This window comes from Notechis scutatus, chromosome 1, assembly GCF_049901735.1.
Source record: "Notechis scutatus isolate UNSWTSFEM ecotype Mainland chromosome 1, rNotScu1.2, whole genome shotgun sequence".
NCBI classification, from domain to species: Eukaryota; Metazoa; Chordata; class Lepidosauria; order Squamata; family Elapidae; genus Notechis; species Notechis scutatus.
In genome coordinates, this window is record NC_142009.1 from 20,521,961 (window position 1) to 20,543,236 (window position 21,276).

General features: G+C 41.7%; 1 protein-coding gene across 1 annotated transcript; it reads right to left on the minus strand.

The window, feature by feature from the left end:
- Positions 1-106: 106 nt before the first annotated feature.
- LOC113415153 (uroplakin-3b-like) lies at positions 107-21,051 on the minus strand. Its single transcript, XM_026672432.2, has 6 exons — positions 20,727-21,051; positions 14,550-14,699; positions 9,994-10,216; positions 6,179-6,255; positions 2,895-3,024; positions 107-347 (listed from the first exon to the last, which is right to left on the minus strand). The coding sequence occupies exons 1-6, from the start codon at positions 20,794-20,796 to the stop codon at positions 236-238; spliced, it is 762 nt and encodes a 253-aa protein (XP_026528217.1). The 5' UTR covers positions 20,797-21,051; the 3' UTR covers positions 107-235.
- Between the last annotated feature and the right edge of the window lie 225 nt (positions 21,052-21,276).

Genomic DNA, 21,276 nt, shown 5'->3' on the forward strand with positions numbered 1-21,276 from the left:
CACATCAACAGATATAAATCGTTGGTATATGAGTGTGGCTATATCAGAATGTATGGCCATAGTTTAAGATAGCCACGCTCACTTCCTCCCTTTTCTTCTGAGCAGACAAGAAACGAGAGATGGCAGCCCCTCTTCAAACATAAAATGTAACTGGAAGTTTGCAATTAATAAATGAAACAGGAAGCAGGCAGGAAAAGGAAAGAAAATACTAACTGAGCCTCAGCAACATAGGAGCTCATGAGTTGTTGGACAACTGATCTAGTATTTGATGAGAGGTGTAGCGTACTATGGTTGGATCCTGCATTCCTGGAAAATTGGTAGACATCTGTTTGTCACAAATGTTGGAACTGTGGAAAAGAAAGGCAAAGAAGGAATGAAGATGGTATACAATGAAATTATAATATAATAGGATTAGCTTACCTAGTAGTTCAAGAACATTGATATTTCTCCATCTGTTTTATGGCAGCCCTCCCACAGCACCCTTAGAAGTTGAGAAACTATTTGAAGGACAGCCTGTCACCCTAGAGAAATGTGGTTTTTCAGTACAGTAGGTTCCCACTTTGTAGAATCTCAGGTAGCAAATTTGGAGAAGACCTACCAAAGACTGTGGAAAACTTCCCCCACAGTATAGGAAAACTTTCCCCACAGTATAGAAAATCTTAGGTAGGTTCATCATCTCCTAGACCAGGGGTCGCCAAACTTTTGGACCTCAGGGACCACCAAACTCATAATTTTAAATCCCAGGAACCACTAACCAGTCTGTGGGTGTGGCCTAATTTGTGGGTGTGGCTTGGCTGGGCATGGCTTGTATGTAAATATTATAAGTATTTATATAAATATTGAATTTTTTATAAAAAAAGAGCAACTTTTACCCAAAATCAGGCAAAGCAGGCAGGCAGATTGAGTTGCTCACAGAATCACAGATTCATTCAGAGATCTATTTGCCATTGGCTAGCTCAGTCTGTCACATAAAATTTGCTTGCAAGCAAACTCACAAAATTAGCTCACAACACACCATGTATGCAAATATTGAATTTTTTTTATAAAAAAAGAGCAACTTTTACCCAAAATCAGCCAAAGCAGGCAGACAGATTGAGTTGCTCACAGAAACATTCAGTGATCTATCTATCTGCCATCGGCTAGCTCAGTCTCTCAAATTCGCTTGCCATAAGTCTGCACTGAATAATAGAACCTTCAGTCCTAAGGGAGGTTTGGCTGTGCTTAAAAGCAGACCTGAAGATCTAAAGACTATCTAGAAAGCAAGAAATCCAACCATTTCTTGCTTCCTAGCTAATCTAAATCTCCCAGCACAACAGAACAGCTGATGGTCGGAAAAATAGCAATTTAGCAGGCAAGTTTGCCGGGAAAGGAGTGAGTGGGCAGGGAGGATTCCCACGGGCCATGTGGGTGGCACAGCCTTGTGTGTTCTGCACAGCCAGGATTAATTGCTTTGGGGGGGTGCTCTGGGGGTGAGATTTCTCTGTGGCCCACCAAAATTTTCTCACAGCCCACCAGTTGGCGACCACTGTCCTAGACAAGTGGATCCCATTCAGTCCAAGTCCAAATTCAGCAAGAATCTTTTTCTCTTGGCCAGATTTCACAGTTGGGAGGACTTTCCAAATGGATGAGTTTGTCTATGGTGCTGAGCCAAATATTTGTTAAACATGGTTTTGAGTAAGCCACATTTGGCTGGCCTCACACATTGTACTAAGCTCTAAATAATGGTGTACAAATCACAATGGCTGGATTCTTATCCCTAAAAGCAAGCAAATTTGTGTTCTAGTGAAATGTGTGAACTATCTCACAATGTCAAGAAAAATACTCCAAGCATGTGAGTTGTATCACAGAGTATAAAAAAAGGACCTTTCTCCATGGGTTCAAGGTACCTGATTGGGTCAAGATAAGGCTCTTCTCCCATATATGTATATGTACCATGTTTTCCCGAAAATATGATCTACCCTGAAAACAAGCTCCTAGACCAATTTTCACACTTGCACCTAATATAAGCCCTACCCAAAAATAAGCTCTAGTTAAGCCCCACTCACCATCTGGTTGTACAAGGTAGAGCAAGGCACAGATGTAAAAATCTAGCTGGGGTGGGGTGGAGCTGCCCCACGTGCCTCGTACCCGCTTACCGTAGGACCGCTGCAGCCAGGCCTCCCATTCCCCAACACCTGTCGCACCACTGCCTGACTTTTTCTGCAGCCGCTTGTGGCCACTTGCAGCAGGACGCCACAAGGCTCATCATGTCAGTGCTGCCACTCGTTCTCACAATGGCACAACACACGATGCAGCCTCCTGCTGCATGCAGCGGCACCGATGTGACAAGCTATGCGGTGTTGGTTGCAAGTGGCTGCAAGCGGCCACAGAAGAAATCAGGCAGTGGTGTGACTGGTGTCAGGTGTGGGAGGCATGGCTGCAGTGGTCCTAAGGTAAGTGGGTAAGACATCCCCCGAAAATAACATCTAGTGTTATTTTGGGTCCAAAAAGAAAATAAGACTGAGTCTTATTTTTGGGGAAACACGGTAGGTAGGTAGGTAGGTAGATATGATATAGGTAGGTAGGCAGGTAAGTAGGCATGATAGATAGGTAGGTAGGTGGGTAGATAGGTAGGTAGGTAAGTAGATAGATATATGGATAGATAGTTATGATAGGTAGGTAGCTACGTAGGTAGATAGATATGACATAGGTAGGTAGGTATGATAGATAGATAGATAGATAGATAGATAGATAGATAGATAGATAGATAGATAGATAGATAGATAGATAGATAGATAGATAGATAGATAGATAGATAAAGTAGGTAGGTAGGAAGGTAGGTAGGTATGATGGATAGATAGATATGATAGATAGATGTGTGTATGTACATATATTCATAGATAGATGAAACATACTATTTATAGATGAAGGTGGCAATGAGAGCAGCCAGGAGAATAGCAGAGAGGATGGAGAGGATGGTAGCAATGATGGTCGTTCCAATTCTCCGCCGTCTGGGCTTGACATCAATTCTGTCATGACTTTTCCCTGGTAAAAAACAAATGTATAGTTTTATCGTGTAATCCTTTCACAAGGTGCCATCTTAGAAGAATGTCTCTTCCTCCAGGACAGGATAGTTTTTGTAATGCCTGAAATATTTCCTTGAAATCAAGATATGCAGGGAAGCGTGAACCTGAATTATTCAGAGAGCAGAGAAACACCTCCTCCAACAGGGTAGGTTGACATAACACCAGTCTTCCTGGATTTCTACAGTTAGTCCTTGACTTATGACCACAACTGACTTTAAAATTTCAGTTGCTAAGCAAGACAGTTGTTGAGAGAGTTTTGCCTCATTTTATGACCTTTCCTGCCACAGTTGTTAAGTGAATCACTGCAGTTGTTAAGTTAGTAACATGATTGTTATGAGACTCTGGCTTTCCGATAGATTTTATTTGTTAGATACAGAGGTCTCCAAACTTGGCAACTTTAAGACTTGTGGACTTCAACTCCCAGAATTCCTCAGCCAGCTGGCTGAGGAATTCTGGGAGTTGAAGTCCACAAGTCTTAAAGTTGCCAAGTTTGGAAACCTCTGTGTTAGAAGGTTTCAAAAGAGGATCACATAACCCTGTGACACTGCAACCATCATAATTACATGCCGGTTGCCAATCATCCAAATTTGATCACAAGACCACGGGGATACTGCAACGGTCATAACTCTGAAAAAGGGTCATAAATCACTGTTTTCAGTGCCACTGTAACTTCGAACAGCCACCAAACAAATAAGTTGAGGACTACCTGGATTTCCTGCATTTGAAAAGTGTATTTCTACCCTGGCAGATTTAGGCAAAATATGCTGCCATCTTTGAGTGTTGGGTGTTAGCAGGTTTCAGAAACGCAGGCAGTCCTTGACTTACAACCACAATTGGGACTGCATCTTCCATTGTTCAATGATGCAATCACTAAGTGAATCAACTTGGATTTCACACCTGTTTTGCTGCGATTGTTAAGCGAATCTGTCTTCCCACATTGACTTTGCTTGTCAGTGCCCTCTGGGAAGGTCACAATTAGCGATCACAAGATTCCAGGACACGTCAACTGTTGCAAATACCAAGCATATGAATTTGGATCACATGACTGCAGGGATGCTGCAATGGTTGTAAGTGTGAGGACTGCTCATAAGTCCTTTTTTCTGTGGACTTCAACTCCCAGAATTCCTCAGCCAGCTGGCTGAGGAATTCTGGGAGTTGAAGTCCACAAGTCTTAAAGTTGCCAAGTTTGGAGACCTCTGTGTTAGAAGGTTTCAAAAGAGGATCACATAACCCTGTGACACTGCAACCATCATAATTACATGCCGGTTGCCAATCATCCAAATTTGATCACAAGACCATGGGGATACTGCAACTGTCATAACTCTGACATTGAACACATGGGTATAAGTTAAGGACTATCTGAATTATTTGTAATACGTATGGGTCTTCTAGTTTTTTTCTTCCACTTTTTCAGCAACAAGTAACTCACATACAACAGTGTGAACTGTTCCTCAGAGGCTGCTTATCCTTTGCAACACTTCCTTGAATTACCATGCAGAATGGCCAACAATATTCAGAAAGTAAATTGCTCTTGTTGTGAAAAGAAAGTAAAATCCAAGAGCCAACATCTCAACAAACAGTTCCAAATGTATGATGAACATCCCTCCCATCCCGTCAGAGAACAATGAAGGCTGGGCAGAATGTTTCCTGCTCATGTTTATTTCACTGCAAATTCTAGCAAGATCCATGCAAAATTTTCTACCTCTGTAATGGGAAGTAGGAATAACCTTGAGGAACAGGAGGAAAAGTCATGACCAAGGCAATGGACAGATAAAAGAAACCTGAGTCCAAAGCAGAAATGTAATTTGAGTAAGTGTCTCAGACATGACCCTCCCTCATTCTCATGAAGATAAAAGAATGAGGGAGGCACATGGAGACTTGCAAGATTCTGTTACTTGAACCTTATAATAAAGTCATACTAGCATTCATAACTCTGCCATTCTAGTGTGTTCCATCTTGAAGGACAACCATCAATCTTGCAAGCTGACAGAGGAATTCTAGGAGTTGAAGTTGATACGCATTAAAGTTAACAAGGTTGAGAAACACTCCACTAAACCATAGTCAAACATATCATATTTTGCATCGTGAACTAACAGATTAACAAAGTTGGAAGGGACTTTGTACTGTAGGTCATCTAGTCCAACCCACCGCCCAAGCAGGAGACCCTACACCATTTCTGACAAATGGCAGTCCAATCTCTTCTTGAAAGTCTCAAGCGATGGCGCTCCCACAACTTCCGAGGGCAAGCTGTTCCATTGGTTGATTGTTCTCACTGTCAGAAAGTTTCTCCTTATTTCTAGGTTGAATCTCTCCTTGATTAGTTTCCGTCAATTATTCCTTGTCTGGCCTTCAGGTGCCTCTCTGTGGCAGCCCCTCAAATATTGGAACACAGCTATCATGTCTCCCCTGGTCCTTCTTTTCACTAGACTAGCCATGCCCAGTTCCTGCAACCATTCTTCATGTTTTAGCCTCCAGTCCCCTAATCATCTTGGTTGCTCTTCTCTGCACTCTTTCTACAGTCTCAACATCTTTTTTATAGTGTGGTGACCAAAACTGGTTGCAGTATTCTCGGTGTGGTCTTACCAAGGCTTTATAGAGTGGCATTAGTACCTCACTTGATCTTGATTGTATCCCTCTGTTAATGCAGTTCTGTTAATGCGATTTAGGATTGCATTACCATTATTGGTTGCCGCCACACACTGCTGGCTCATATTTAACTGGTTGTCCACTAAGACTCCAAGTTCCCTCTCACAGTTACTACTGTTAAGCCTGGTTTCACCCAGTGAAATTAACTCCAATGTCTAACTCCAATGTCTAAGGTTGCCCACTCGTGAAGCAACACTGGGGAGTTTTCAGAGAGTTGAAAATAACTAATAGTGACAATAATCACAATATTAAAATTAACCCTCCCAGAGGAGAAAGGCAGACTCCATCTACAATGGTTTTGCTCCTTTTCAGAAAGAAACCCAGCTGAATTTAATGCTTATTTTCAAGTTAGTGTATATGAAATATTACAGAGGTAGGTCCATGTGTGACTGTCTAAACAATATGAATGGGATTTCAACAGGCTGGACATGTGATAGATGATGCTTGTGGTACCCATTTCTAGTTACCTTGAATCAGTGTGATGGGATCAGACCATTTTGATTCCGCTTTGATGCTTGTTGAATTCATTGCCAGGAACCTGACCCTAGAAAGAGAAGGCTGTGTGTATTAGCGACAGTGAATGGTGTTCCAAATTTGTCAGCAATTGCTTTTTTTTCAATAAATGGCAACTATTCCTGCTTGATCTTTTCCCCCCAGGTGCCCTTGACTTCAACATTCAGTGAGGCTGGGGGAGTGTGGGATTTGTAGTGTGATGCCTGTGACCAGCATTGGTTTGGTAAGGCCATTCTAAATTCTACCATTAAGATGAATAGGATTCTTGTCCTGAAAAAATCCCAAATAGCTATGTCACCTATAGACCCCCATTCTCTTTCCACTTTAGCTACCTTTTAAATGCTGAATTTCAAAATTCTTGGAGGGGTGGGGGTTGCCCAATAACCACGCTGCCTTGCTTGTTAATTTAACTAACAAATTTCTATCCAGCGGCCAATGGTGGGATTGAAATAATTTAACAACCGATTCTCTGTCCCAATGACCAGCTGGGTAGGCATGGCTGGGTGGTCATGTGACTGGGTGGGTGTGGCCAACTTGACATCACTCATGTCGAGGGAGGCCTCACCTTGCCCAGTTTCTCCTTGCCACTCCTTTTCACGCCCGGCCACTCACCTCACTGGAGCGAGTAGTTTTCAAATAAAAAGAATGCTTGCCTTGTGCAAATAAATGATAAACATTTTGACGTCAGGTTTGATGCATCTTGGAAAGTATTACTGCTCATTCTAGTCTCCTTTCCTACTTACAGGTCCATCTCAGATTGTAATTTGCTACAGCCTCTTGTCTTTTGCATCATTCTATGGGAGATCATTCTGAAATGTTATCTGTGATGTTTGCAGCTTTACAAGTTTGTTTCCTCCAACCCTGTTTTCGCATGCAATTCTTACAAGTTATTTTGACAATCCTTCCTCCTTTTTAAACAAAGTAATGGTTAAGGTGCTGGCCTAGAAACCAAGAGATTCTTGAGTTCTATGGCTAAAATTAATTTAATAATATAACTTGGATTTCTATTTGCTTTTTAACTATTCATTTAATAATTAAAAAGAAAAATGAAATACAGATGTGAGAAAATGATTATGGAGGGGAGAACCATCCAGTGTTATAAGGCAAAAATAAAATGACCTCATTAAAATCAAGTGCAACTCAGAGCAAGTGTCATTAACAAGAACATCAGCTGTAAAAAGAAGGCAAGCACGGTGGAGAATTGGCAGGGGATCAGAGATTAGAGCAGGCATGTCTGCAAAATGTCCCAAAAAGCCAAGATGGTCATCAGATCAAAATTCTACCTGTTTCTAATGTACATGGCATATGGAGCAGTGCTTCATGGCCACCACCCTCCTAGAATACTTTTTTTTAAAAAAATAAATAAATAATCAATAGAAAACTTCCAGTTAAAGTTCTACAGGTAAACCTTCTCCCTGAACAACAGGGAGGGTGAGAAAAAAAAGGATGTGGGGTTTTTTTGGGTGTGAAACTGATTCGTAAATTTGGTGGGGTGTGGGCAGGTTTTGTGTAGGGATGGAGAACCAGTTTCTCCTGGGCCGGATAAGACCTTCACTTTCCTTTTATTCTGGTTTTTGGACCCTCCTTTGAACATGAGCACCAAAACTGACCATTGTCCCTTCATTCTGAGATGGAGAACACATGATGATGATGGATTGTCCCAGATCAATAAAGGAAGTACCTGACAATTGTAATGTAAGACCCCATTCTTAAGAGGTCTCTAAGGGGCGTGCATAAGCGCACAATCGTGCCTACCGTCCCTGTCCTATTGTCCCCAATTACTAGTTCCTATTTCTTATATTTAAACTTATGTTTATTCTTCTTTCTATTATATTGTAAGCATTTGACAAAATAAATAAACAAATAAGTTCTAAAATAGGCAATTCACAGTTTTAAAATAAATCTTCAACTGGATTCCTTTCTCCCAATCGCCCACCACCTATATGGACTTAGAATGTGGCTACCAAACCCTTCCTCATTTCTTCCCAAATAGGTGACTTTTAACAAGAAATGAACAGGAAATGTAACACAATTACCTTAAGTGACAATATCCAATTAGTCATTCTTGGGGGTCCAAGTTTCTTGGAGAAATAACCCTTTGACAATGAATCCTGTTGGTGATTTACTGCCTTTATTTCCTAAGACAAGCTATTGCAACCTAAATAATTGATTGAGCTTTTTTCTTAGAAGAACACATTTTAGATCTACTGTTACAAAACACTGGAAAATTCAAGAACAAAAGGGAGTGTAAATAATGACATCTACATGTCTTGGAAGCAAAGGTGATTTGCAATGGTAAAAGGCTATGAACAGATTAGTAAAAGGTATTGATGTAAGTCAGATTTATCTATCTTTTCTTTTCCTCATCTCATGTCTTTAACTTTATTGGGCTTATTGTTTCTGACTTCTTTTCAATTCTCTGCATAACACTGTTTATCCTGAAAGTTAACTGTGTAATAGGTATTGATATTTTTATGTGGAAAAGGAAAATACATCTTCCTTTGCATCAATAGCATTTAAAGATGCTTAAAGAGAGGAAATGCTTGGGCTGAAAAACAAAAGCAAAGAGCTTTGAAAAATGTCCCAGTGTATTCAGCTGAGTCACCACTTATTAGCAATATTAATAGTTTTATTCTTAACAGATTTCTCTCAACTGAACAAGATTTGTTCTGAGTAGCAACATTGAGAATGAAGGTGTCAAATGTTTGGATATATACTCGATAGCACATTTGTGTGTGAGAGAGAAAGAGAGAGAGAGAGAGAGTGTGTGTGTAAATCAAACCTCATGTTAAAGTTTATTGTTAAAAATTAAAATGCAGAAGGAAGAAGTAAAATAAACAAAGGAAAAAAGCAAATGAAACATTAAAGTGTGGGAGATTTTGGATATATGTGTGTGTGTGTGTATTGCTGTGTATATACACACACACACATACACACACACATCACACACACACATACACACACACATAGGTGTTATTCAGCTGGTTCGGACTAGTTCCGCCATACCGGTTGTGGAAATTTTGAGTAGTTCAGAGGACCGGCAATACCACCTCTGGCTGGCCTCCCCCCCCCCCCGCTATTACCTTTCCTATATTCCCTTGTTATTTAGCTCAGCTGATTCGCGCAGCAGAGCAGATTGCCACACCTCAGCTGAGCTAAAAAAAAAAAAGCTCAGCCCACCAGTGCTGACAAAAAAGGCGGTTTCGCCCTCTCATAGAACCAGTAGGAAAAAATATGGAATCCCACCACTGTTGTAAATGCTCCAACACTGGAAGTTTTTAAGAAGAGATTGGATAACTATTTGTCTGAAATTGTACAGTTTCCTGCCCAAGTCCCTTCAAAATCCCTTCCAACTCTATTATTCTATCCTATCCTATCCTGTCAAGCGGAGTTTCTTTAATTGTTGTTCTACTTTGCATCAGATTTGATGTTATCAAATGTTTTCTTTGCTTTCCCCTTCTTTGTCCACTAACTATTCTTTGCACCATTGCCTTCTCCAAAGAATTAGCACACATAAAATAGTGAAAGTAAATCAGATGATTTTTGTGTTATGATTTTAACTTCCAGTGATATGTCTGGTTTTATATGATTTGACACTTCTCTGTTAGTTACTCTGGGTGACCATGGTATATGCCGCAATTTATGCCAGCACCACAGTTCAAAGTTGTCAGTTCTGTATTATGGACATGTATTATTTTGATATTAATTCAGACAATGAAGAAGTAAGCTATAGAGAACTTCAGGGAAACTTTTAATATTCTTTTCTCACCTGTATGGTCCGGGACCTGGGAGAGGACCATTACAATATGGCCGCCAAAGATCCGTAACGCACGTAGTTTCTGCCCCCACGCGCAGGACGGCAATCTCATTGGGGTTTTCTGGACAGGAATAGCTTGACATTGTGACATTCAAAGTCATGTAAAAATCATTCGTGGCAAAAGATTGGTAAGTCAGATTCTTGAGCGATGGGAGATTTTTGAAACTCTGTACAGCTAGAAGGACAAAGAGCAAATGATTATTTCTCCATTCCAACAAAGCTGAAGTTGTCAGTGATGGCTCCATCATGCCTTGTCCACCAAACCATCATCAAATTTTAATACCATTCATCTCACAAAACAAATGACGTTGAGTAATGTACAACAGAGCTAACCAACAGTTAACAAATAACAAAGGATTGTTATTGTGGTTATTATTGTTACTAAAAACATTAAAAGCAAAGCTTAAGAAGAAATATTGGGCAAAGGGATATGAATAATCTCAATATTTTGCCAGTCTCTGTGTGTCCCTGGCCCTGATGGCAAAACCAAGTCTTCAGAAAGTCAAAAGTGATAAAGCAGCATCACTTCAGGGGGAGGATATTCTATAACATGGATGTCACAGCAGAAAAGACCCACCATTTATGACCTACAAAATATAGCTCCTGGTGGATCTGACGGGACAGGAAGATGTCATTGGGGAAATGTGATCTGCCATATAACCCGATCCCTTGCCATGTAGGGCTTTAAAGGTCTAAAACAGCATCTTGAATTGGATTTGGAAACAAACTGGTAATCAATGCTGAGCAGAGATGCAATATGTGCTCTGGTAGAAACACATTTAACTGCCCATGCTGCTGCATTTTGCACCCAAATGAAGAGATACTCTTCAAGGACAGTCCAGGGGTGGGATTCTACCAGTTCGCACCTATTTGCTGGAACCAGTTGTTAACATTCTATGCAGTTTGGAGAACCAGTTGTTAGAAGAAATTACTGGCCTAATCCTGTAAGGAAGGCAGGAAGGAAACATTCTGGTGTTGCTTACAGAAATTGCCTCTCCGTTAACCCTTATTACATTCTTGGCAGGACTAGACTTCCTGTCTCAGGAACCTCTCTGGAGGTTTTTTCCCCTCCTTTGCTGGTACTTTGCTTGTGTGGAGTGACCATTCAAAGTTACAATGGCACTGAAAAAAGTGACTTATGACTGTTTTTCACACTTACGACTCTTGCAGCATCTCCACAGTCATGAGAGGCCAGGGGAGGAGATGCGTGCCTCGATGTGAGTGATATTGAGTTGGCCACACCCAGCCAATAACATGACCACCAAGCCATGTCCACCCAGTCACATGACCACCAAGCCACACCCACCACCTAAGCCATGCCCACAGAACCAGTTGTTAAAAAATTTGAATCCCACCCATGGGACAGTCCCATGCAGAACATAGTACAATAGTCCAACCAGTTGCACAACGGCACAATAGAGCAAATAAAATCACCTGGTACAAGCAGGGAGAATCACTTGGTAACAGGAGAATCCCCTGGAACACGGGAATCGTGATAGAAAGGGGGAATACCTGGAAGCCTTCTTTCCATCTTATTCAGTTATTGTTAAGTATATTAAAGCAGGGATCCTCAAACTTTTTAAACAGGGGGCCAATTCATGGTCCCTCAGACTGTTGGAGGTCCAGACTGGGTGGGTGGGCATGGCTAGGTGGTCATGTGACTGAGTGGGTGTGGTGAGGTGGTCATGTGACTGGGTGGGCATGGCCAAGTTAGCAGTCCATTAAACAATACACACAAATTAAACTTTAATTCGTTATACTCCTGGGGGTGGAAACCAGGTTAGTGAAGGGAAGTGGCTGCCTTGGGGTGTAAGTGAGGGACTTCTCCCTTCCTCCCTCCCTCCCTCCCCTCCCTCTCTCCCTCTCTTGGGTGGGGGGAAGGAACCCCTGAACTGGTACTGGATGGTGGGAATCTGACGTCTGGAGGCCAACAAGTGGTGTGCTGAAGACCAGCTGGCCGGTAGGGAAATCCTGCAGGTGGCCCTCCTACTACAATCCAGTCCTCCCCTGCCTCCAGTACCACTCTGCCGGCCAAAAACAGGTCCATTTTTGGCCTCCCCTGGCTCCAGTAACACTTTTTGGCTTCCCGAGGCCTCCATGCACCCCATTTTTGGCTTCCCTAGCCTCCAGAAGGTGGGTGGGAACCAGTGGGTAGGTGGGGCGATGTGGGCAGGGCAGCCTCGTGGTCCCGTGCAGGCCAGATTAATGGCTTCGGCAGGCCGTATCCGGCCCGTGCGCCGTAGTTTGAGGATCCCTGTATTAAAAGGGTAACAACTGGAATAACCAAAGGCCATTCCCTTTGGGACAGCGCATGCTTATTACCCACATAGTCCTGTTTCCAGTGGTTCTGGAAAGTACTGTCTTTTTGATACACATAGTCTTCGAGTTATGACTGTAATGAAGCCTGCTTATCATGGTTATAAGTTGTGATAGTTGTAAAGTGGGTCAGTCACATGGCCAACCCATTTTTTTAACCTTTTTGTGAAGGTCATTATTCAAGTATGCAGTAGTTTAGTGAAGCAAATGTTTTGGTTGTTAAGTGAAACTATGGCTCACTATAAGCTGATTTTGCCAAAAAACAGAAGTAAACATCAGTTTTTGGGAAATACATAGTAAATCATTGTCATATGAGGATGGGGCACTGAAACTGGACATTAATGTGGCCAGGTTGCCTAGCGTCCAAAGTGCAATTATATGATTGTAGTGGGGAAGGGCGCAGAGGTGGTATTCAGCAGGTTCTGACCAGTTCTGGAGAACTGGTAGCAGAAATTTTGAGTAGTTCAGAGAACCGGAAAATACCACCTCTGACTAGCCTCACCCTCACCTATTCTCTGCCTCCTGAGTTCCAGCTGATCGGCTAGGTCTTCTTTTGTTGCCCTGCACAGGAGAATGGAGCTGGAAAGCAGGTTAGTGGGGTGGGGAGGGAATGGGATTTTACAGTATCCTTCCCCTGCCACGCCCACCAAGCCATGGCCACAGAACCAGTAGTAAAAACATTTGAATCCCACCACTGGAAGGGCAACTTTGAATCTAGGTCACAAGTAACTTCCAGGTAGGTCCTTCGAACAGTTGCTAAGTGGCTGGTTGTAAGTTGAGGACTACCTGTAGTTAAATGTGTATACAATATAAATCATTGCTTGTTGTTCCTCTTTCTCATATTCTGAGCTTTTGCCTGCCTTTTGTCCAGCTTTGCCAGTTTACTGTTTTGGTGCTTGCTGATATTTATGATTAACACCAAAGCTATATTGGTTTTTTTGGTGTTTAATCTGAGCGGCCTATGTGCTTGCTCTGTACTGACTATAATGTTAAACTGAGAGTGTGCTGGATGCAAACTAATCAACTGTACCTGGAAAAAAATCCAGGATTTTATTATTATTACTATAATTAGAATCAATGTTCCGCCTTCTCTTTTGCAATCTATTGTCAGTGCAGGAATCCTAGACCATTATAACCAGTAGAGGTCATTTCTGCACATATGGCATGCAATCATTCCTTAGGATAAAGTAAATTCCCTTAACATCCAATTGAGGTCCAGCCCAGCTGTTTTCCTTTCATACTCTGCAGTTGTTAAGTTCATTTGGGAACAAGTCTATGCACATTGCCAGAGTGAAAAAGTTGGGAATGGGGAGATGGGTTATGTTGTTGCAATGTCACTGGAAAGTACACTCCTGAAATATCCAACTCTTGTTTGGAGGCTTGTCTCGGAATAAAAAATAAGATAAAGTTATTGATCTTAATGAAGGCTTAATACCTATTTTAATTCCCACCCTCCTCTAATCCCATTGCTGAAAATCATTGATGTGCTGGTTAAATTTTAATTCACACTGTTGGAAACTGGGGATTGTAATTCCCCATCCAATCCCAGCTGAAGTGAAGATGGCACTTCCAAAGCTTTATCTAATGCAATGGTCTGCCTTGGAGCTAAACTGGATCATACAGTAGAGACTGTAACCATACATTATCTTTGAAACAAGAATAATCTTTAAAAAGAGGACTGTCCTATGCATAAATAGCAGTTAGCAATAGTACTTAGACTTATATACTGCTTCACAGTGCTTTACAGCCCTCTCTAAGTGGTTTACAGAGTCAGCCTCTTGCCCCCAACAATCGGGGTCCTCATTTTACCCACCTTGGAAGAATGGAAGGCTGAGTCTACCTTGAGCCTGGTGAGATTTGAACTGGCAAATTGCAGGCAGCCGGCAGGCAGCAGAAGTAGCGTGCAGTACTGTATTCTAACCCCTGCACCACCGCGGCTCATACAGCTCAAAAAGTACTGCACAGGAATTTAATTTGCACAGTAAGGTTACTGACCACATCACCTGGTTTTTATAGAGTTTAACGGGGGTTAGTATTTTTCAGTAACAATAAATATATAATCAATCAATCAATACATCTAGTAATTGCAACTGTGATGTAGACCTATTTTTTCTAGAAGGGGCCACTTTGTATTGGTTATTCTCTCTCTTTTAGAAATTATTACTAGTACATTGCTAAGAATAGTAACGCACCTTCACTAAGACCCACAACCAGCCAGATCTGATCCGTGGGACTGGCAACCTCCTTGAAAACACAATTTGGTTGCTGTAGGACAAAAGTGGAAGTTGTGATCTTCCCTGCCATTTCCTCAGAAGTGAGATGAGGGGTGTAGTCAACCAGCTCTGGAAAAAAAAAGAAAGCAAAATGAATTTTCCTCTGCATTCAGCCCTCCCAGCACAAAGGCTTCTCCATTTAATACTTTCTGCAGTGGATTAATCATCGGAGATTTAAAAAATGAAAGCATTCTCCTAACACCTCTTGTTTATCGAAATTGTATTAAAAGTAGATAAGCAGTAAGGGAAGGGAGATGAGATTAAAATCTGAGCTGCGCAGAGAAAAAAATCTTGAGTTTGGAAACTAGAGTACGGTAGTTACGTTGAGGGCTGCTTGAAGCTCAAGTCCAAAATACTTAAAATATTTGAGAGGCCTCCGATTTTTGTATCTAAGAAAAATGTTTTTCCACTGTTGAAAGACCTTTTTTTTCCCCCACCAAAACAAAAAATATTTCCCATGCGCTATTGTTATTGTTGTTGCAATATTGATAAGTAAAATAAAAAAATATGTTACAGTATTTTTATTTATTAACTTTGTTTGCCACTCATCTTGCTGCAAGCCAAGAAGTAAAATAAAATAAAAAATCCAAGAAGTAAAAATAAAAATAAATCTTGGATTGTAAAGAAGAGCAACAAAGATGATAAGGGTCTGGGGCAGAGGTGGTATTCAGCCAGTTCTGACAGGTTCTAGAGAACTGGTAGCGGAAATTTCGAGTAGTTCGGCGAACTGGTAAATACCACTTTAAGTTGGCCTCACTCCCATCTATTCACTGCTTCACTGATCAGCTGGGTTTTCTTTCGTTGCCCTGCACAGGAGAACGGAACTGGAAAGCAGGTTAGTGGGGTGAGGAGGGAATGGGGATTTTTCAGTATATCCTTCCCCTGGAGTGGGGTGGAAATGGAGATTTTATAGTATCCTTCCCCTGCCATGCCCACCAAGCCACACCACACCCACCAAACCATGCCCACAGAACTGGTAGTAAAAAAAATTTGAATACCACCACTGGTCTGGAGGCTAAACCCTACAATGAACTAGATACAATATGTTTAGCATAACAAGCAGAAGCATTGGGTGTCTAATCGGAGCAGCCTATGTGCTTCCTCTGTTCTGACTATAAAGTTAAACTGAGAGTGTACCTGGAAAAAAATCCAGGATTTTATTATTATTACTATAATTATAATCAATGTTCAGCCTTCTCTTTTGCAATCCATTGTCAGTGCAGGAATCCTAGACCATTACAACCAGTCGAGGTCATTTCTGCACATATGGCATGCGATCATTCTTATGTTATATGATATTGGTCTTCTATTTGAAAGGTTGTCACAGGGAAGAGGGGCAGGATAAGAAGAAATGGGTGGAAGCCAGAGGTGGGATTCAACTGGTGTTACTACTGGTTCGGTGAGAGTGCTTGGACAGCATTTGCAAAATGCTGTCCAGACAGCGGACAAGCGCTGTGTGTGGGCGCGCAGCATTTGAAAACCCTCTTCTTTCCTGCTTTTTCAACCTCAGCTGTGCCGTGCAAAGCAGCTGAGGTTGAAAAAGCAGGAAATAAAGGACAGCCAAGAGTCCGGGCGGGCAGGTAGGCCAAACAGATGAACAAAAGATTGTTCCAGTGAACTGGTTCTGTGTCTGCTGCTCTTCAGAGCTACCGGTTCTATAGAACCAAACCAAACCGGTAGCATCCCACCTGTGGTGGAAGCTCTTTGGAAAGTGAAACAAAGGATAAATTTCCGGACAGTGAGAATGATTAATCAATGGAACAGCTTGCCTCCCAGAGAAGAAGGAGAAAAGATTGGACAGCCATTTATCTGGGATGGACTAAGGACTTCTGCTTTGGGTAGGGCTTTGGACTAGAAGAGATATAAGGTCCCTTCCATTAGCTTCTACGCTTCCATGATACCAGTTAACCTTGAGGTGTGAGTAGATTCGATGTGTTGGTCAAACCAGAGACTTGGATCAAACGGAATTAAGGTGAAATCCTGTTATTATTTTTTCCCAAGCATGTACACGTAGTCCTCGACTCACAGCAGTTCATTTAGTGACCGTTCAAAGTTACAAAGGCACTGAAAAAAAAGTGACTTACGACCATTTTTTCACACTTACAACCTCTGTAGCCTCTCCATGACCACGTGATCAACATTCAGATGCGTGGCAACTGGTTCATACTTGTGACCGTTGCTGTGTCCCAAGGTCATGTGATCCCCTTTTGCGACCTTCTGACAAGCAAAGTCAATGGGGGAAACCAGATTCGCTTAACAACCATGTTACCAACTTATCAACTGCAGTGATTCACTTAACAACTGTGGCATGAAAGGTTGTAACATGGGGCAAAACTCACTCAACAATGGTCTCACTTAATACCAGAATTTTGGGGATCAATTGTGGTCATAAGTCGAGGACCAGCTATAGTAAAATTATACCTGTTAGCCTGGTCTCTCTATAGCGCCTGTACTCAAATGGTTTTCCCTTCTAGATTTGAATATAGGAGTAGGAAGCTAGAGCAGTAAGGAAATGAGTAGTGGTGTTTCCTAATCTACACAGGACAGTCAAAAGGGGGGGGGGAATTATGGCCGTGGCACTGCCATCAAATTCCTGCCCCTTTTATTTGTGTTCTTGTACAAAGGAGAGGGAATTTGAGTACATTGTGGGGGCTTCCAATCGGTCTTTTTAAAACCATCCCTGTGGACATTGGTGGTTGAGAATATACTACAATATCTCTCCCCCGTTTGTTTTTAATATCATCCCCCATGAGCATGCTGGAGGATGAAGACCCAAAATGGGAGACCCTAACGCTTAGTCTAACCCCACCTTCATAAAGTTCAGTAAACCCTAGCATTGCTTTGCATATTTTGAGAAGTGGGCTTTTCCTTGACATCTAATTAAAATGTTGTCTACAAGTTCCTGAGTTAGCAGAAACCTTTTTGTGGCATAAAACACGTTGCTTCTTGGTGGATTCCTATTCAACTTCAGGCCCTAGGTTAGCAAATAGCGTGTGTTGATTTATGGGGTAAAGGCACGTTAAAACAGGAATCAGCTGGGTTTCTTGGTTTTGTTTCCTGTCCCTCTTACCAGACATCGCCATTCTGAAGAGAAAGATCTGAAGCAAATACTCCAGAGGATAGACTCAAGATAGCCTCAATATACAGACTTGAACGTTAGGCCCTATCCAACAAAATAAAATTCAATGGTGAAAAAAAGGTAGGTTCTACATTTAGGCAAGAAAAACCAAATGCACAGGTATAGTATAGATCAGGCCTGTCAAACTCCCAGCCGACGCCCGGTTTAGTGAAGGGGGAAAAGGTCCCGATACATCACATGACGACGCTGTGATAATGTGTGTTTGACAAACCCCCGGTATAGATGCTACCTGGCTCCATAGTAACTGTGAAAGGAATCTTGGAGTTCTAGTGGACAATAACTTAAATACGAGCCAGCAGTATGCGGCGGCAGCCAAAAAAGCCAAGGCAGTAGGCTGCATTAACAGAGGAATAGAATCAAGATCACGTGAAGTGTTAGTACCCCGATATAATGCCTTGGTAACACCACACTTAAAATACTGCATCCATTTTTGATCTCCACAATATAAACAAACGTTGAGACTCTAGAAAGGGTACAAAGAAGAGCCACAAAGTGATTAGGGGACAAACACAAACATATGAAGAACGATTGCAAGAACTGGGTATGTTTAGTTTAATGAAAAGGAGTAAGGGTAACATGATAGCTGTGTTCCAATATCTAAGGGGCTGCCACAAAGAACAGGGAGTCAAGCTATTTTCCAAAGCACCTGAGGGCAGGACAAGAAGCAATGGATGGAAACTAATCAAGGAGAGAAGCAACCTAGAACCAAGAAGAAATTTCCTGACAGTTAGAACAATTAACCAGTGGGTGTTCTAGCACTGGGGGTTTTAAAGAAGAGATTGGATAGCCATTTGTCTGAACTGGTATAGAGTTTCCTACCTAAGCAGGGGGTTGGACTAGAAGACCTCCAAGCCCCTTCTGACTCGGCTGGGGAAGAGATAAATTTGAATACATGGATATACCATCAATTTTAACCATGGACATCCATAGGGAAGAATGGGGGCCATGATGAAATACGAACGGTGATGCTAGCTTCACTCTTTACACTCGGGTCAGGATGTCTCACACATGTAAATAAGGAAAGAGACATCATGATGTACATATCATTCTGCAAAAAATCTTGACTTGCTCCAGAAACTCTTGGTTTAAAAATCTATCAAAACTCACTGCACTTACCCAAGTGTCTTTTGAGTGTGCATTTAAAGGGAGCGGTGGTTGACTATAAGCCAAGGTTGCAGGTAAGCTTGTGCTGAGTGAGATGCACACGAGGGAAGCTCAGACTGTCAAGAATCATCAGCCAACCATCCATGAGAAAGGTGGCTGGCAGGAGTGAAATTCAACCACCTCGGCCCACCTCGGGAGAGGTAGTAGGGATGATTTGAATTGGTAAAAGAATGCCCGATTGCTCCTGGTTGCTATTACTATTATACCAAGCCACACCCACAGAGCCGGTAGGGAAAAAAATTTGAATTTCGTCATTGGTGGCTGGGATAGCAATAGCACTTAAACTTCTATACCGCTTCACAGTGCTTTACAGCCCTCTCTAAGTGGTTTACAGAGTCAGTGACAGATTCTCAAGGGGGGGACGCCTGTCAGCTTTAGAAGCCATATTTCACGTTGCCACACAGTCTGAGAGAATGGGGGGGGGGGTGATTCAAGCTGACAATCAGCCTGTTGCCCCCCAAAATCTGGGTCCTCATTTTACCAACCTCAGAAGGATGGAAGGCTGAGTCAACCTTGAGCCTGGTGAGATCCGAACTGCCAAATTACAGGCAGCCGACAGGCAGCTGAAGTAGCCTGCAGTACTACATTCTAACCACTGCGCCACCAGTCAAGTATAGCAGTCAAGACTTTGAACACTTGGAGATGGTCTTAGAATACTGAATCATAGTCTTGCAGGTATTTGTCTAGGCAATCACCCAAAGTCAACATTAATTTGAAACACCCTGTAATAAATGAAGGTTATATAACCTTGTTTATTGTATCACAAACCATAACTTTAGTTCTCCCTCACAAAAATAGAATAGAAACAAAGTTTATCTGGAAAGAAATCTTACTTTTAAAATAGAAACTCTTTGTCCTTTTAGTTGTTTGAATGAGCATATTACCCAAAAAAACTAAACAGGACATCAATCAGAATATTGTCCATATAAATCTAGAGATTCTAGGACATCAGTTAGATTATGATTACTAAATGTATTACAAAGATTCTTCGTTGTCTTAATTATTAAAGAAGTGGGAATATTTTCCATTGATTGACTTTCAAGTAGCTTTTCCACTTTGCTTTCATCTGTTTTATGTCAAGATCTGCTGAACCAAGTTGTTGTCAATAACAGTTTATGCTATGTATTAATTTAAAATGTCATTGAAAGTGTAAAAATGCCTTGAAAAATGCCATTTTTTCTTCTTTAAAAACAGAAACTGGAGAATGGACGGACCTTTTCATAATTAGGTCCTGATTTTTCACCTTATTTTAGGAAAGTTCTCTATGCAAATCAATGTTCATTCTCTTTCCACCAAATCACTTATACATTGATTAATATTTTCTTCATGAACAGTGAAAAACAGGGGCCTTGTTAATAATCTGTCCATTAAAAGAACAAGTCATAATTAGCAAGAGGTAGAAATTGCCGTCTAAAGGCCATGTTCGCACAATATGCTTAATTTGATTGCTGATTTAATTAATTTTCTGGATCAGCGTAATACATTGAACCATATACCCACCACACTGACTGGTTTACCAAAACATTTTTAGCAGGAAATAAATCAATGAAGCTTAGCTTCATTAACATTTCTCCCTACTCTCCATCTTTCGCCAGGTTTCATACGGAATATTGACACATAGCCAACATCCTTTTCCCATCTACCCTAAAGAATTTGCATTTTGCTGAGGAATGCCTGTTTAGCCTGAGGATGTTCGATGAGAGACATAGCACTGTATCTGTTATACCCTCAATTCCAAATGAGGATTTCATTAATTTCCCATGGAATCGACAGCCAAGCAACAAGCCTCTTACCTTCCGCATGCACAGCATGGATTGTTATCCCAATCAAAAGTACCATGGAGACTGCCAGCACGTCCATCATCTTGTCTCCTTCTCTGTCCTGCAAAAGTGTCTGTGCAAAAGTTGAATAGAGACGTTTCTTTCCCCCCTCGCCACCTCACTTGTGGTCCTGCCTTATTAGGCCTCGCCCACACATCTCATCCATTTTTGGAACCGCCATGTATTCTTCTTCCTCAATGGAAAGGGGGCAAGGGAGGGCTGGCAGCAAACAGGTAAGGCTAGTTTTCAAGAGGGAGAGATACATTGAATGTAAGCAATCAAGCAAATCCACCGGAACAAAGAAGTCAATAGGGAGAGGAGAGTTGTAAAATGTCTCACCTGGACTGGCATTCTCTGGATGCCACTTAGAGATGATTTATTACAGGAAAAGAATGAAGGTGTATGTTCTTTGTCTTGGAGATCTTGAATTGAAAGGGTAGGGATTTACTGTGGAAATGGATGTGTTTCTCAAGATGCAGCATGTTCCACGGGTTGGCCTGGCATTAAGTAGATCAAAGCAAAC

Excerpts from the sequence above, each read along its gene's own strand:
- LOC113415153 (XM_026672432.2), bottom strand. The coding sequence starts at position 20,796 with ATGATGGACGTGCTGGCAGTCTCCATGGTACTTTTGATTGGGATAACA. Across the intron at positions 10,217-14,549 it reads GGTTGTGGGTCTTAGTGAAG|CTGTACAGAGTTTCAAAAAT; the intron begins GTGCGTTACTAT and ends TTGTCCTTCTAG. Across the intron at positions 3,025-6,178 it reads TCCCATCACACTGATTCAAG|GGAAAAGTCATGACAGAATT; the intron begins GTAACTAGAAAT and ends GTTTTTTACCAG.